General features: G+C 42.9%; 1 protein-coding gene across 11 annotated transcripts in view; it reads right to left on the bottom strand.

Annotated features, from left to right (window-relative positions):
* The window catches only part of NBEA (neurobeachin), a 670,094-nt gene that overhangs the window by 98,998 nt on the left and 554,490 nt on the right, over positions 1–16,606 (bottom strand). For all 11 annotated transcript variants that reach the window (XM_053311836.1, XM_053311837.1, XM_053311835.1 and 8 more), the window contains one exon: positions 1,818–1,958. In XM_053311836.1, the coding sequence (XP_053167811.1) occupies positions 1,818–1,958 (141 nt within the window). The remainder of the gene's footprint in view (positions 1–1,817; positions 1,959–16,606) is intronic.

The raw sequence follows: 16,606 nt of genomic DNA, 5'->3' as shown, positions 1-16,606 counted from the left end.
GTGAGACCTTTTCACCTCCCCTCTGGGGGTCTACTCATGAGTAGCTGCGGCGCGGAGCTGTGCCGCGGCTACTCACAATTATTAAAACCAGGTTTGCGGAGCGCTCGCTCCGTAAACCTGGTTTTAGGGCAGGGGTACTTAGGCGGGTTACCCGCCTAGGAACCACCAGGCTTGCAGCCGAGCCTGGTGGTTCACACAATGGGGCGAAATCGGGCTAGCCTCCGCTAGCCCAATTTCGCCCCATCATGTGCATAGCCTCAGTGTATTATATATTGACTATGTATTTATTGGATTTGATTCCTATCTTCTACCAAGGAGAACAGAATTGGGGTTTAGTCTCAGAACAAGCATGTGAAGTAGGCTTGGCTGAGAGGCAGTAACTTGCCAATAATATATAATAAAGTCAAACTAGAGGTAATGTGGGAGCGTCATGATCAGGATCTTACATACTTTTTAAAAGTTAGTAGCAAGTGTGGGAGGGTGAATTAGATCAGTGGCCAGAGTACAGAGAGGGAGGTTAAGCCTTTCTTCTGAAGTGTTTTCCCAGTCTAAATCATGCAGACCCATGCCCTAAAGATCCACTGCAATTTAGATTAGGATACTGGCACTGGGGGAAAGAGTTAACTTTCCTCATGCAGCGCTGTTCCCTTAATCTGATTCAGGAACTCCCACACTGGACCGGGTCTCACGAGCAGTGAGAACCGGTTTCTGGTGCTGAGCGGGAAGAGAGCCCTGGGCAGCTGGATCGGCCGCCCACACAATGGTTGGCTCTATGACGGAGCTGGCGGGGGGTGGGGGGAGCGGGGAGCGGGGGCCGGGTGGCCCCCGCAAGCCCCAGTGTGCTGGGGAGACCCCCGAGCCGGGAGGCGGCTTTTCGCCTCCTGGCCGGGGGTCTACTCATGAGTAAGCATGGTGCGAAGCCACGCTGCAGCTACTCACGAGCCTAAAAAGCAGGTTTGCTGGAGCACTCGCTCCGCAAACCTGCTTTTTAGCAGGGGTTCTCGAGCAGGTTACCCACTCAAGAACCACCGGGCTTGGCTGCGAGCCCAGTGGTTCTTACGACCAACAAAAATTGGGACCGTAGCCCCTGGCAGTGAGAATCGCGCCATTCTGTTTTTAACTTTTTAAAAAATGCAGGGTCTGCTGCTGATGGCTCTGTAGCATCTTTTCTTGTTGTACCCTAATAGTCACAGTTGTCTGGGGAGCGGAACTCTCTCCCCAACCCCCCCCCCCCCGCCACCTCCAAGCCCACTGTTTTAGTTACTACACTGACTGAAATCTTATGAAGAAATCAACTTTTTTCTTTACATCTTTACTCAGTAAGGCTTTCCTAGGGTAAAGACTCAAATCAAATACTGACATTGTTGTTGAAATGTGTTCATTTTCCATTAAGCTTGAAATTGCTTAGAATTCTGTCAATTATTTGAAATATCGCTGCTTTTGTTTTTAATTCTTTTCATCCAAGAGACTTTTTAAAGGTTTTCACCCATCTTTCTGATTTAAAATAATAATAATTAGGCATACTGCATTGCTCGTTCACACTGGATATATTATCATGCGAGGATGAGTGTTCTTTAGACTGAATTGTCAAATTAGTGATTTGACCTACTTGACCCCCTGCATTTCAGTTCTGGCATCATTAACTAAAAAAAAAACAAAAAAACACCCGTCCAAGTGGCTACAGTAGCAACTACTATGTAAATGAAGATTTCTATATTGTTGTGCATTCACAATGACCACATATTATAGAAGCAAATAGTGGATATGGCATTATAGGTGAAAGTATCAAGTGATAAACAAGAGGCAAAAATACTTACAATGCGAACAAGCCAGGATAATGTACAAGCAGATGTTGAATAATGAGTGTTATAATGATAAGGTGGAGTCTGATCATCTTCCCATGTCTCATAGCGCTCTGCATAAAAGACTGCTCTCTTTGGGTTCAAAGCACCGATGGGCTGTAAAGAAAATAAAAATGCATAACTTTATAAACTGCTGGAGAGACAAAAGCTTTGGAAGGCTATATCACACTTTTATTCTGCATCCACTAATAAAGATTCACAATATAAGACATTCAACAACCAAATGTTAATAAATCATTCTATGTTATGGTAATCTGCTTAGACTGTTCAGGATGGGAGTGGGAATTTCATTTCAGAGGCTTGAGTTACTAAACATATGACTTCTTTTAAAAACTGAAAAATGTATGTGGTACACATCTGCAAATCTTCAAAATAATCTTAAAGCAGGAGGGGAAAAAAGGTTTCCCGGTTTATTCAGCAATATTCTTCCAGGAGTATACTTCTAAACCTGCATTTCAAATGCTTTCAAACCAAAGTAACATTGCACTTGTCATTCACTATAATGGCACAGCTAATGAAATGTGACTTCTGTTCAAGCAGAGTACTTTGTAATGCACATTTCATGATGAAAAGATTTTACACAGAAGAGCTTATGGTGTTTGGTGATCTTAAGCAGAAATTCTTGCAAACGTGCATAGTTTGGAAAGACAGCAGCTACTTCCAAACACAATCATGTTCACTGAAAGCAACTTTCTTAAGAGGGGGAAAGGAGGAGAGAATAGGAAACCCATTTTGGGCTTATCTGGCAAAGAATGGGAAAATTTGATTTCTCCCAGCCCTTGCTACAGCTATTGCAGGGTACTTCTGTATGAAGCAAACAGGAGAACACGCATCTAAATACGTTAAGCTGGCTTGATAGGGACCTGTTCCTCCAAGAACTTTTACTAGACTTATGAAAACTCTATTTGCTTCTGTCGTAATTTGAGTCAGAGCATTGATTCATCTAGCTCAGTACTGTCTACATGGCTGGGATGTAACTCAAGGCCTTCTTTGTGGTAAAATCTTCTCCCATGCTTTTGCCCATATGGATATTGATGCCACAGCAGCCCCATTTTGGATCAAAGGATCTATTTTTTATAGATAAGACTTTCACATAGTTAAGTAGTGATGGGAACCATTTACCCATTTTGTATTTAATGTGAAGTTGCCTCACCAGGCACTCGAACAACCAGGACAATAGAAGTGAAAGGTACACTTTCAATGGCATCCAGTTGCAGTCAAATCTAATCTTGCCTCTGATTGATTGGCTCATCAAGGGTCCACCTACTTTAGTTTCCTACCAACAACCGTCTCACTTATTCGTCCCACATGACAAAAATTAGCATACCCACTCTTTTTTCACCAAGGAAGCTTCTTTTCTTCAGCCCTTCCCATTTGTGTTGTCTTTGTTTTGAACTAATTTCTGCTGCTTTAGCAGACAAGTAGGTTGAATAAGAACATAAGAACAGCCCTGCCGGATCAGGCCCAAGGCCTATCTAGTCAAGCAGCCTGTTTCATACAGTAGCCCAGCAGATACCTCTGGGAAGCCCACAGGTAAGAAATGAAGTCAGTGTTCTCTCTAATTTATTTTCATCTGTGTGCGAAATGGGTTTTGTTCTGATTGGCAGTATCAAGGCAGTGTGTGTGCATGTGCATTCAGAGTGGGGCCTTCCTGATTCAATCTGAGCAGGATCTAAAATTAACCGAGGAGACATCAAAAAACTTGTGACCATGTGCATATGCACATGCCTTAAAGGGAACACTGAATGAAGGCATGCCTGGTCTCCTACTGTTGCTAACCTGTAACTGGTATTTAGAGGCATCCTGCCTCTGAGACTGAAGGTGGTTTATAACCATCAAGACTAGGAGCCATTGATAGACCTGTCCACCATGAATTTATCTATGCCCCTTCTAAAGCCATCCATGCTGGTGGCCATATTTATTATTTTTAGAACAACTATATCATAAAATAATTGTTTTATCTTATTATTTTTATAGTGTTCTCTCTTGTACAGTAAAAGCAAGACCTATAAATATGTTAGTATGCATTTCTTTGTGGAGTACATAGTTCATCATCCTGACAAATGGGGTAAAATCCTACCCCAGGCGCACTGTTCTTTGTAGGATTCACACAGAAATGGCTCTAAAACTTAAACCTTTTAGGCAAATGTCAGCTGTGCAGAGGTGGTGGTGGAACATAATGTCCACGCAGTTGTGCAAGAGCACTGCTCCACAAGTGCAAAAATGACACAGACTGTGTTGCGTGACAGTGTGCACTGTCACTAAATTCCATTTGCTTAATTTTTGTAATGTGCACAACTTTGCCATGTGTGTGACACTGCACAGTATATCAGCCAATGTTCCAGAAGACCTACTTACCATTTACAGTTTTTTGTTCTGTAAACAAAAACACAACATTACCCCAGCATTCTATTGAATTTGCTATTGGGGGCTTACATACCGCTTAGTGAGTTGCCAGTGGAAAAGCAGAGTGCACAGACTGGCTCCATGTGAGTCCATACCACAACCATGCTGCTAATAAGTTTGCAGAGACTCCACCAGTACTAATAATCACATCATCACTTCAGTGATGAGCCTCCCATTATTCCCAAAGGGAGGCTTGTTGCTGCATTGTTGACGCAATTCTTAGTAGGCAAAGGAGCCCCTGAGAGCTTGGTAGAAGCCAGGACACAGTTTGGAGTTACACAGAACCAACACACACACACACACACACACACCACTCTTTCGTGGCAGGGTGCTGCACCCTGTATAATCCATAGCTAATGTAATGCATTGGAATAAAAAAATTCCCATACTTTCTCCACAAAAAACCTGAAACTGCTCTGTAGAAATACAAGCCCTCCCCTCCCACTGTCCATGCAGAGGGCCTGCAAGCAATCTGTCTTTAGTTACTTTGTAGTCTTGATGTGAAATATATACAGTTTGCACTGAGAAGTAATCTGGAAAGAAAGAAACTTTGCAAGAGAAGAAAGCCAAAGGAAATGTCTGCCCTAGTTTCAAAATATTTGGCCTTGGGTGTAGGCCTCTCTGCTGGGTGGGATGATAGAAATGTCCAGGGAAGCTGGCAGAAAGGCGTGTGACCGTACTCCAGGCTGTAGCTCTTCATTTTACAGCTAAACTTTCCTCCTTCATTTTAAAGACAGGATGTGCCAGCAAATGTACACGTTTGACTACAAAGGACACTCTCTCAATTATCTTATGTAGTGGTTCTGAGTAGTGGGTACATTATGTGGTGGCTCACAACTCTTGAGAAGATAAGGCTCAGACCAGGGGACGCAGCAAACTTTTGTTTTCTTTCCTAAAGAAGCAAGCAGCAAACAAACAAACAAGAAAGCAAGGGGGAAAAGACCAAGTAAGTTTGTTAGGGCTAGTCCTTTCTGGGGCTTGATTTTTGGCTTGCTAGGGGTTTGTTTTTGACAGGGCATTTTCAGTTTCAGTTGTGCCTAGAGAGACTGTAGGTGGGGATTAGTAGATGAGTCATGCAGCTTGTGGAAGGGGCCAAATTCCTGTGGTGGCTCAGTTTGGAAGCAACTCTTGAGAAGACAAGGCTCAGACCTGTGGGGATATTTGCTAGCTGGTGCTTTGTGAATAGGAGTTGCTAACAAATATAAAAGGACTTTTGTGTGTAGTTTAATGTGGAACTGTGCCGGGAGGTACACAAGTGGTCCCCGTTTAACACAAAGGAGACACCCAACATGAAGAGAAGGTGAGTACTTGCTAACTTGTGAGTACTTGCTAATAAGGAGAAGGTGAGTACTTGCTAATTAATCCCCTGCTAACTTGGCAAAGAGGCACCTTTTAATGTGGTGATTCTCTTTATTTAGCAGGGGGAGAGTAAGTAACCCTGTCCACCCCAGCACAGTACCTCCAGTGACTGTTGCTGGTGTCTATCTGATGTTTCTTTTTAGATTGTGAGCCCTTTGGGGACAGGGAACAATCTTATTTATTTATTATTTCTCTGTGTAAACCACCTTGAGCCATTTTTGGAAGGGTGGTATAGAAATTGAATTATTATTATTATTATTATTAGTAGTAGTAATAATTATACTTATCCTCATGCTATAATTTTTAGCATGAATTACAGCTTGAATTACAAGCTGTATTTGAATTCAAAAATTACAAGCTGTGATTTTCTTGGAGGACAGAGCTTAAAACCTTTATTTAGCTGACAACTGCAGCTAAAATCTAACTTACAAGTAAACAAGCTCTGTGTATTCTAAATAGCCAATAAAACCAGTCATGAAGGTACAATGCCAGCAGGGGAGATGGTACTTCCCATTGTATTGCGTGGAGTGTTCCATGTAGAACTGTCTGCCTGAGGTGCAGAAGTCATTGGTATTTGCTTGATTCAAAGAGTTCCTGGTACTCAGGGAAGAAGCTCATTCCCTTGAAGCCAAGATGGCTGACCTGGGGAAGCTCAGGGAGGCAGAGAAGTATCTGGATGAGACCCTCAGGGATATGATAGAGGCATTCTACTCCCAGGCTGACAGATCCTCTGCTGTCATGGAGAATGAAGGTCACAGGGAAGGAGGACATCAGTCTGTGAAAGAGGGAAATGATCCCTTAGAAGGGACCCCGTATTTGGGTGATGCACCCATTTCGTCTTGCAAAGGATAATTCTCTGGCAGTTGGTGGCCTCCTAGTAGTGGGTGATCATTAGGGGCATAGAGAGATGGGTTTGTGACCCATGTGTGGACTCATAGGCGGAACTTGGGGGGGCAGGCAGGGCACGTGCCCTAGGCACCACTGAGGTGGGGGCGCCACGCCAGTTCCTGCCACCCCATTGCCCACCTGCCCAGCCCCACCCCCTCAGCCACTTGCCTCCAGCTCCGGCCTAGGATCGGAGCAGCCTACAAACTGCAGAGCTCTTCTCTCCCCGCCTCTCAGCTGATTGGTGGGTGGGTGGGGCTTCCAGAGAGGCCTCCGAGTAGGCCTCCCTGAAGCCTGAACTCAGCAGGCCCCAAGGGAGGCAGGAAGCCAGGAAAGAGGCTGACAGAGTTTCCTGCAGCAGACCCTCTGCCCAGACCATCCAGTAGAGCCTTTGCCAGGTAGGCTGTGAATTCCTTTTTGTGGTTACCCCCCCCCCGCCCAATATAGGGATCTGCTTGCCATAGGGCTTTGATATGGGGGTTGGGGCAAGACTGAGATGTCTCTGAATATTTAATTTAAAACAGACTGAAAAATGTGCTGGCTTTAAAAACAAAAACTATCTAAAAAGGCCTATAAGTGGCTTGTGTCATGTCAGAAAATTACAAGCACTTCTGGAACAAATACTTATTCATTCATTCATTCATTCTTTCATTCATTCATTCATTCATAAATGCACTTATGTTCAAGTTGTTTTGCAACCCAGAAGGTCTGAGTGAGAACTGTGAAGCATGTGTTGTGCTTTTATTTTATTTTTCTTGTGTGTGAACTGCTCTCCAATAACTTGCAGGGACTTCAGGGTAAATCTGGCCAACATGTGAATGCAGCACCTCCATTCCAGAGGAGATGTATGTTAAAGGGCTTTAAAAGCCTCGTGTGAAAAACCTCCTGGAATCAAACTTTACTGAATTTGTTCAGAAATCTGAGAAAACAAACATAGGCTCATCCTGCATGGTTGTAAGTCTCCTTGGCTAATCTGCAGCGAGGGGGCCATTTCAATAATTAGCATTGCTAGTGTGTTCTAGGCATTAAAAGAAGCACAAATATATAGTACTCAATGTATATCACTACTGTATATACTGTGAAGTGTGCATGTGTGTATTCAGTGAAATGTATTTCCAGGCAGCACACTTATTTTGAAATATCAGACTTAAATCCTTGGGGGCCTGGGGTGTGTGGAGGCCCTGGACTTTGAGGGGCTGGGGGCCCATTTTAAAATCTCATCTTGGCCCATTCCAACCTTGCTATGCCCCTGGCGGTCACTACACATGGGTTTCTGCACAACACCTGCACAGAAGAAACTTCCATGTAGAAAATGTGTCTCTTGTAAATTGACCCTGAATTTTCCATCCATGACTGGGATATTTGAGAGTTAGAGTCAATAATAAAAGAACAGCAAGCTGCTTGTGACAGGAAGGGGCAAATTACAATGATTTCTTAGTCTGGCAGGGGCTGGTTTTGGCCCTGGCAGAACTTGGCTATCTGCTCCTGTTGCAAATGCCTCTGTCTAGTGTGGCAAACTAATGTATCCTCCTCCCTCTTGGTGTCAAAGTAAGCACTGGTGTGGTGAATGCACATACCGTATTTTACGGACTATAAGACGCTACGGACTATAAGACGCACCTTAATTTTAATCCAGTTTTTCAGAGTTTTAACATATTAAACTGTGTAAACATATGACGCACCTGAATTTTGGCGGATATTTTTCGAGGGAAAAAGTGAGTCTTATAGTCCATAAAATACGGTATACCCCATCATGAGCCAACAGTCATCATAAGACAAAGGCTGGCAGGAATCATTCACTGGTTTATGCCCCCCCCCCCCACCTTCTTCTTTCCCTATTTTGCTAGTGGCTATTTGGGCAGGTGATCCTCTAGGACAAAGTCATGTTTTTTAAAAAGAATGAGATGAGACAGAGAAAATGACACTTGGAATCCTCACATAACTCCTGACTGTTGTTCTAAGTCTTTTACAGAGATGGCTCATGTTTTCAGGTTTTGATCAACAACCATGTCTAGATGGTACAGTGTTCCTTTTAACAGGGATTTCCAGATATTGTTGACTACAAGTCCCATCATTCCTGTTTGGACAGGGTCGCAATTTCTGTGCTTGCCCTAGGCGCTATTTTCCCTAGTTACGCCTCTGTGTGGACTGCACGGTGACCTGCCTTCTTCGCGTGAAGGTGTCATGGCTCAGACCTCTGATTCAGAAGAGTCAGAGGAGGAATGGGAGGACTCGGTTGGGAGTGCAGGCTCTGAGGCACAGCAACAGGATTTGACAGAGAGAACACACTCTGGAGCTGAGGAATCAGGACAGCTGCCAGACATGAGAGCTGAGGAGGCTGATCAGGAGGAGTCGGGGATTTCACTTGTCTTGAGAAGATGTCTCAAGAGAAAGGCTCAGTGGGAGACACGCAGGCGCAGGATATCACAGGAGAAGAAGTAGAAGTGCTGACTCAGGAAAGCCTGATTGGCTGCCAGTTATCTTGAGCCCTATATTAAGCAGTCTGTTAGTTGCACAGATTGCTGTTAGCAACTTTCACTTACCGCGTTCCTATTTAGACCGTGTTCCTATTTAGAATTCCTCAACCTTTCAAGTTCCAGTTTGCCCTTGTTCTGTTCTTTCCTGCTCTGTTGTTTCTTGTTCTGTAAATTCCTTGCTCTGCTGTCCTTTGTTCTATTCATTCCTTGCTCTGTTGCTTTCTTTTCAGATATTACTCAGTTATTGTAGAGGGGGGTACCTAGTTCAGTTCAGGGGACTTTATTCGTTTACTACTATGTTTCTTTGTGAGTCTTTCATTTTCCTTCGTGCAGCTTCACTGCTACTTTCTGTTTAACTCACAGGGGGTGAGCTGAAGGGGTTGTAAATCCTATTGGATTAGCTGAGCTAAGAGATTTATGACAGTAGGTTGGAGAGATGACGTGGCATCTAGATAGATTGTTAGGCAGTGCTGGGGAGGAGTCAGCTGTCATGGTGCACATCAGCACCAACTATGTTGGGAAATGCAGCCGGGAAGTCCTGGAAGCCAAATTTAGGTTGCTAGGTAGCATATTGAAGTCCAGGACCCTCAGGGTAGCATTCTCTGAAGTGCTATCTGTTCCACGTGCTATCTGTTCCACCAAGACAGTTGAGGGATCTCAATGTGTGGATGAGACAGTGGTGCCATGAGGAGGAGCTTAGATTTGTTAGGCACTGGGATACATTTTGGGGCAAATCCTACAGAAAAGGGACAGGCTATACTTGGACCAAGAAGGAACCAGACTGCTGGTGCTTAAAATAAAAAAGGTCGCAAAGCAGCTTTTAAAATGACGCTTGGGAGATTGCTGACAGGAAATGGGCGGTACCTGGTTCAGCAAAGTCCCCTAAGGTGCAAGGTCCCCTAAGGTGCAAGGGTGCAAATGTTTTGGATAAACTAGAAGGGGACAGAGTAGAATCAGGAGCAGATCAGAAATAAACACATGACAATTGGTCAAAAAGTTCAAATGATGGTAAGGGAGATAGCTCATGCCAACAGCAGGTAAGAGACTTGGCGTATGCATGTCTATCTATCTGTCTGTCTGTCTGTCTGTCTATCTATCTAATACATTTATATATCTTCCATGATCATAGACATGATCGCACCTAAGCGTCCTCTCTGATCTGCTTCAAAATTGGCCCCTTGGTATACGGAAGAACTATGGGGGGCGGGGTGAAGCGGCAAGGTAGACAACTGGAGCACAAGTGGAGGAAGACTAGACTTGAATCTGACAGATTACAACATAGAGCACATTTGAAGATCTATGCTCTGTCAATAAGGGCGGCAAAGAAGCGATTCTTTTCGGCCTGTATTGCATCAGCAAGTTCACGTCCGGTGGAGTTGTCCACGGTTGAGAGAGGGCTAGTGAGTGCCCCTCCTCCCTTGAATCAGAATTTGGAATCATCTATTACCAGCTGTGATGTGTTTAATGATTTCTTTATAGATAAAATATCTCATATTCAGGCTGACTTGGATTCAAACTCCGCAATTACTGCAGTGTCTGAATCGGAGGTGTCCAGCGACTCTTCTTATGTGGTTAGGCTGAATCATTTTCACTTTGTGACTCGTGAGGATGTGGACAAGCTGCTTGGAACGATGTGGCCTACCACAGGTTCTCTTGACCCTTGCCCAACATGGCTAATACTATCTGGTAGGAAGGTTGCTGTAAAGGGCCTGGTAGAGATCATAAATGCTTCTCTGAGGAAAGGCAGGATACCTCCTTGTCTTAAGGAGGCAATTATTGGACCACTTCTGAAGAAGCCTGCCCTGGATTCCCTCAGAGTTGAGCAACTATAGGCCTGTCTCCAACCTTCAATGGCTGAGCAAGGTAATTGAGAGGGGGGTGGTCTCCCAACTCCAGACAGTCTTGGATGAAACTGATTATCTACACCTGTTTCAGACCGGCTTTCGGGTGGGCTATGGGATGGAGACTGCCTTGGTCGGCCTAATGGATGATCTCCAATTGGGAATTGACAGAGGAAGTGTGACTCTGTTGGTTCTTCTGGACCTCTCAGCAGCTTTCAATACTATCAACCACAGTATCCTTCTGGAGCGTCTGAAGGGTTGGGGGTGGGAAGCACTGCTTTGCAGTGGTTCCACTACTACCTCTCAGGCAGATTCCAGATAGTGTCTCTTGGGGACTGTTGTTCTTCAAAAACTGAACGTTGGTATGGTGTCCCTCAGGGCTCTGTATTCTCTCCGATGTTGTTTAACATCTACATGAAACCGCTGGGAGAGATCATCAGGAGATTTGGTGCAGGGTGTTATCAGTATGCTGATGATACCCAAATCTATTTCTCCATGTCAATGTCATCAGGAGAAGGCATAACCTCCCTAAATATCTACCTGGAGGCAGTGATGGGCTGGATGAGAGGTAACAAGCTGAGACTGAATCCAGATAAGACGGAGGTACTTATTGTGTGAGGTCAGAACTTGGGAGATGGTTTTGATCTGCCTGTTCTGGATGGGATCACACTTCCCCAGAAGGAACAGGTACGCAGTCTGGGGGTGCTTCTGGATACAAAACTCTACCTGGTGTCCCAGGTTGAGGTACTCCAGACTTGACTACTGCAATGCGCTCTATGTGGGGCTGCCTTTGTACGTAGACCAGAAACTGCAGTTAGTCCAGAATGCAGCAGCCAGGTTGGTTTCTGGGTCATTTCGGAGAGACCATATCACTCTCATCTTAAAAGATCTACACGGGCCGCCAATATGTTTCCAGGCAAAGTACAAGGTTTTGGTTATAACCTATAAAGCCCTAAACAGCTTAGGGCCTGGGTATTTAAGAGAATGTTTTCTTTGCTATGAACCACACTGCCTATTGAGATCATCTGGAGAGGTTCGTCTACAGTTGCCACCAGCTCATCTGGTGGCTACTCAGGGGACAGGCCTTCTCCATTGCTGCCCCAAGGCTTTGGAACACACTTCCTGCTGAAATAAGAGCCTCCCCATCTCTTACAACTTTTAAAAGGGCAGTCAAGACGTATTTGTTCACCCAGGCTTTTTATTGTCTTGTAAACTGCCCAGAGAACTTGCGTTTTGAGCTGTATAAAAATGTGATAGGAAACAAACAAACAAACAAACAAATAAATAAATAAATAAATAAATAAAATGGGGGGACCAGAGTCCTCCACAGAATCATTATGGGCGACAATATGAGGACTGAAAGGAAATGTGTTACTAGAGACGTGCTATCACCCTCCAAATCAAAATGCTGAGAATGAGCTGGAGTCGGGGAAGAAAATCAAAGAGGTGTCAAAGAGAGATAGAGCTGTAATAGGGGGTGACTTCAATTACCCTCACACAGACTGGGCAAATTTACATGTGGGTATTGACAGAGAGGCCAAATTTCTAGACATGCTAAATGACTGTGCCTTAAAACAGCTGGTCATGGAACCAACCAGAAAGACAGTGACCTTGATCCTGAGTGGTGCCCAGGACCTGGTAGGAGTTGTAGAATTGGGGAATAAGTGGCCATAGTGTGATCCAATTCAGCTTATATGCAAATAGAGCATTGCTAAGGAAGTCTAACAAACTGCATTGGAACTTGGCTTGGGGTAGTTATACCCCATTATATACTGTTTGTATAATTCCATCTCCTTCCCCAGTCAGGTTGTTTTAACTTCCTGACAGGCAAATGTTTGTATAATACCAACCTAAGCCAACATGAATGCCATAAAATAGATGAATAAAATCTGTTTTGAGATTGAGTAAAATATTTATTTCATCCATTGTTTCATTTGAGTTCTTATGTGGCAAATGGCTGATTCAATATGAAAATAATCATCTATATTTCACAATTCAAAATCTTAGCTAATGTCCCCTATTGTAGAAGAGTTCGATCTTGTGGGTAATTATAGCTTAGGTCAATGTTATATCAAGATTTTGGTTTCCCTAAACATTCTGATTGTTTAATACTTTGCTGTGTCAAGGGTATGCTAATAGTTTTCTCATGTGTGTAAAATATCTTAGTAATCCCTCAGGATCAAGTTTATCTGATGCAGATTGCACTGCAAGACCTCACAAAACATTCTTGAAAGGAAAGCATGACCCATTTCTTAATCTTTTCCAGGCATCTTCCCAACTACTGGAACAACAATAAAATAAATATTTACATTTTTCATTTGACTCAGGTTTCATTGGCTACTCAACCTTTTCAGTCTTTTACAGAAGCATTGTGTATGGCAAAAGTAGTCCTGGATTCTTGGACTCTATGTGCTACCTTTAATTTATATATTTATGCATTTCCTAGAATTATTCATTCTGGGGGCGGGGGGGGGGAGGTCACTGGCCTTCCAACTGATTTGACGAACTGCAACATCGTCATTAATTGGTGTGATAGGATTTTGAAGTTTTCATCTACTGGAGGCTGATGATAGCATTCACTAGAGCAAGTCAGAATAGCATTTGAGGTTAGTATAAGAGTTTGGAAGAACAAACCAACATTTTATTTTAAATATGTTTGTGATTAGTCTTGACAGGAAAGGAATGTTGTCTAGTGATCACAGCAGGGATGGGAATTATGAGATGAGAGTTTTACTCCTGTCTTTGATGGTACATAGCCCTGCAGAAAAGAGTAACTTGTTTCCTTCCCTCTCAGTTTCATGACCTCTAAAACAGATTCACATATAGAAAGCAATGGTACCTTTAAATAACAACAAAAAACATACTACAGCTGTGTCAGGCCAGACATGTAGAGAGTGGAAGAGATAGCCTAACCCCCTGTACTAGAATAGCTCTAAGTTATGTATTAGATTTAGAACTGTGCTTAAGCAACAGTTCCCATTTAACATTTAGCATCCAGAAGATGGTTCCTTGGATGATTTCCATGGGCCAGCCACACAACTTTGGCAGAGGATCCTATGAGTTGTAGCTGGATTCAAGGAAAGGTGTGCTTCACTTCATGGATGACCTCCTCTAAAAAGACAAGGAGGCATTTATCACCTTAAATACTAGTCTTTGTAGTGGTAGGATGAAATTCAATAGAGATTCTGAGAGTCAGCATGGTGTAGTGGTTAGAGTGCTGGACTAGGACTGGGAAAGCCAAGTTCAAATCCCCATTCAGCCATGATACTTGCTGGGTGACTCTGGGCCAGCCACTTCTCTCTCAGCCTAACCTACTTCACAGGGTTGTTGTGAGGAGAAACTTAAGTATGTAGTACACTGCTCTGGGCTCCTTTGAGGAAGAGCAGGATATAAATGTAAAATAATTTATATATATATATATATATATATATATATATATATATATATATATATATATTATATTATAATAGCCACAGAAATCAACATCAGTCAATTACAAAAAGTAACTTGGACTGGGAACAGCCTATATTTTGCGATGATATCTATAATAACCAACAGTATTGATGATAAAATTCAGCCATCCCAAGTCCTTGGGGAGGACTTGATGTCTGGATAAAACAAACCAGTCAATAACACCTGTCTGACTGTGTAAACAAGAAATAATAATATAGGCAACAGACAAATGAGGTGGAAATAACTACCACCCAATTCAGCCAATGAGTTCAGCCAATGAGTGGCCCCGTCTCTCTTTTTAATGTAGCTATGTTTTTATTTTAGTAGTTTGCTTTTATTGAAGAGTTATTACTGTTTTTATATTGTTGTTAACCTCTTTGGGTTCTTCGGACAAAGGGCAGTATAAAATATAAATAAATAAAGGAGAAGATGGTGAATATAATACACAGTGGTGCATACACCTCAGTTCATGTGCATTGTGCCTAGAAATGCTTCTAACACTTATCTCAGTTCTAACAAAACATTATTATGTTGGTGTATACATGATGATGACTCTAGCATGCTAAATGTTACACTGGAATAACCCCAATTACATTCTAGCTAGTGTTTAACAGAAGAATTAGATATCAGGATTGTTGAGTAAGGAGACTTATACTGTAACTAAGCTTGTAATGGGACACAAATATCCTTTATTGTTCTGTCCCTGTCCTGGTCTGAGCAGGTTAGATCCAGAAAATAATGTGCCAGACTCTCAAGTGAGGTTCAGAAGAACTTAACCTTCTTGCTAGTCACCTGGGTTTTCCTTGTGCATAGAGTACTATCCAACTTGCTCCATGATATTGCCTTTGTGATGTGCAGAATAAAGTGTATTGTTCTGGTACTTCTGCATTTCTAATACAGCTAAGAACTCATTGTTTTAGAAAACACAATGTGTTAATTATATGTCAGCACATTCCATGTTTGTCAACAAGAGGACAGAACATTTTCAATCATTTTGCTACAGTTGGTGGGAGCTTTCTTCCCTACAGACTATGTCACTATTGTTCTAGTAGAAACTATGACATTCCTTAAAAACCCTTATTTGAATGGCACCTTTACAATATTAAAATTTTTTAAAGCAAAATATCTAAAGCCTAAGATTCAGGAGGATCTTTTTTTTTTTTAGGAGGGGGAGAAAGGGGGCAATTGCGGGTCCCACATCTGAACAGGGGTGGGCATTCAAAGTATGGATCAGTATTTGATTATCAGATTGATCCTTTTCATTCAAGGCAGTATAACTAATCAGTTAAAATAAATCAGTATTTTGGGTTTATCCATGAATTGGCTAACATACTGTGCAGACAGACATGCATCCAAGAGGGATGTGGGCTCACTGGCTCTGTAGCAGTCATCATCATGTGGATGGTCGTATCCAAGGACAGGGGAACCTCTGTGCATCCTAAGAGCTGCATCAGCGCAGCTGTGACCCAAAATTACCAGTGGGGGTTAGTCACAGCTGCTCTGTCACAGTGCTCAGGATGTAGGGAGCTTTGCCTGTTATCAGTAGGAAGCATCCATGTGATGATGAGTGCCATGGAGACTGCGAGCCTGCATCCCTCTTGGGTGTGTGGTTGGCTGCTCAGTATGTTTGCCACTCCATTTACTGAACCATTGACTTCAATGGGCAATGGTGGCTCTCTTGTTTGACCTCTAAATTTAATCAACATATGGCCCATTACATTGTTGCCCTCTCCTAGCTTGGCTGATAGTGTGGCTGGAGGGTGTGGCAACTGAATCAGCTCCCCTAACACATTGTTCTCGGGCTTCTCATGATGCTAATAAATGATGATAGTATTAAGTGTTTGGGCTTTGAAGGAGATTAGTCAACTCACTGATTTTTTATAATTTTTTTTTAAAGTTCTAAACACTTGTTAAAAATGCCATAACCTCTTTGTTTCATGGCACAATGTTAACAAAAATGCAGGAACTGAAACCCCCATTCTGACTGTGATCAGCAATCATGCCTTATTTGAAGGAAATTTCTCCTTGCTGTCATATTAAATGAGTAGAAGCCCCTTTGGGGCACCTCATAACTCCAGAATGGCTGGGCAGAACATTGTGAAATCTCCTATGGTGGTATTGCATGGCTACACCATTCAGTGTGTATAGTTTGAAGCATGCCGGCCCACCAATTGCTTTTTAATTATTATTATTTTTAAGGCATGGGTCATAAAACTGGTAATCCAAGTGGGAAGGGAAGGGAAGGGAAGTGAAGGGAAGGGAAGGGAAGGTATCTTTCCACAGAGATTGTGAGCAAAAGGATAAGACTGGCAGTTGAGTAAGA

The sequence above is a fragment of the Hemicordylus capensis genome, chromosome 3 (genome assembly GCF_027244095.1).
Source record: "Hemicordylus capensis ecotype Gifberg chromosome 3, rHemCap1.1.pri, whole genome shotgun sequence".
NCBI classification, from domain to species: Eukaryota; Metazoa; Chordata; class Lepidosauria; order Squamata; family Cordylidae; genus Hemicordylus; species Hemicordylus capensis.
Note: the sequence above shows the minus strand (reverse complement) of the source record. Positions and strands in the feature narration are given on the sequence as shown.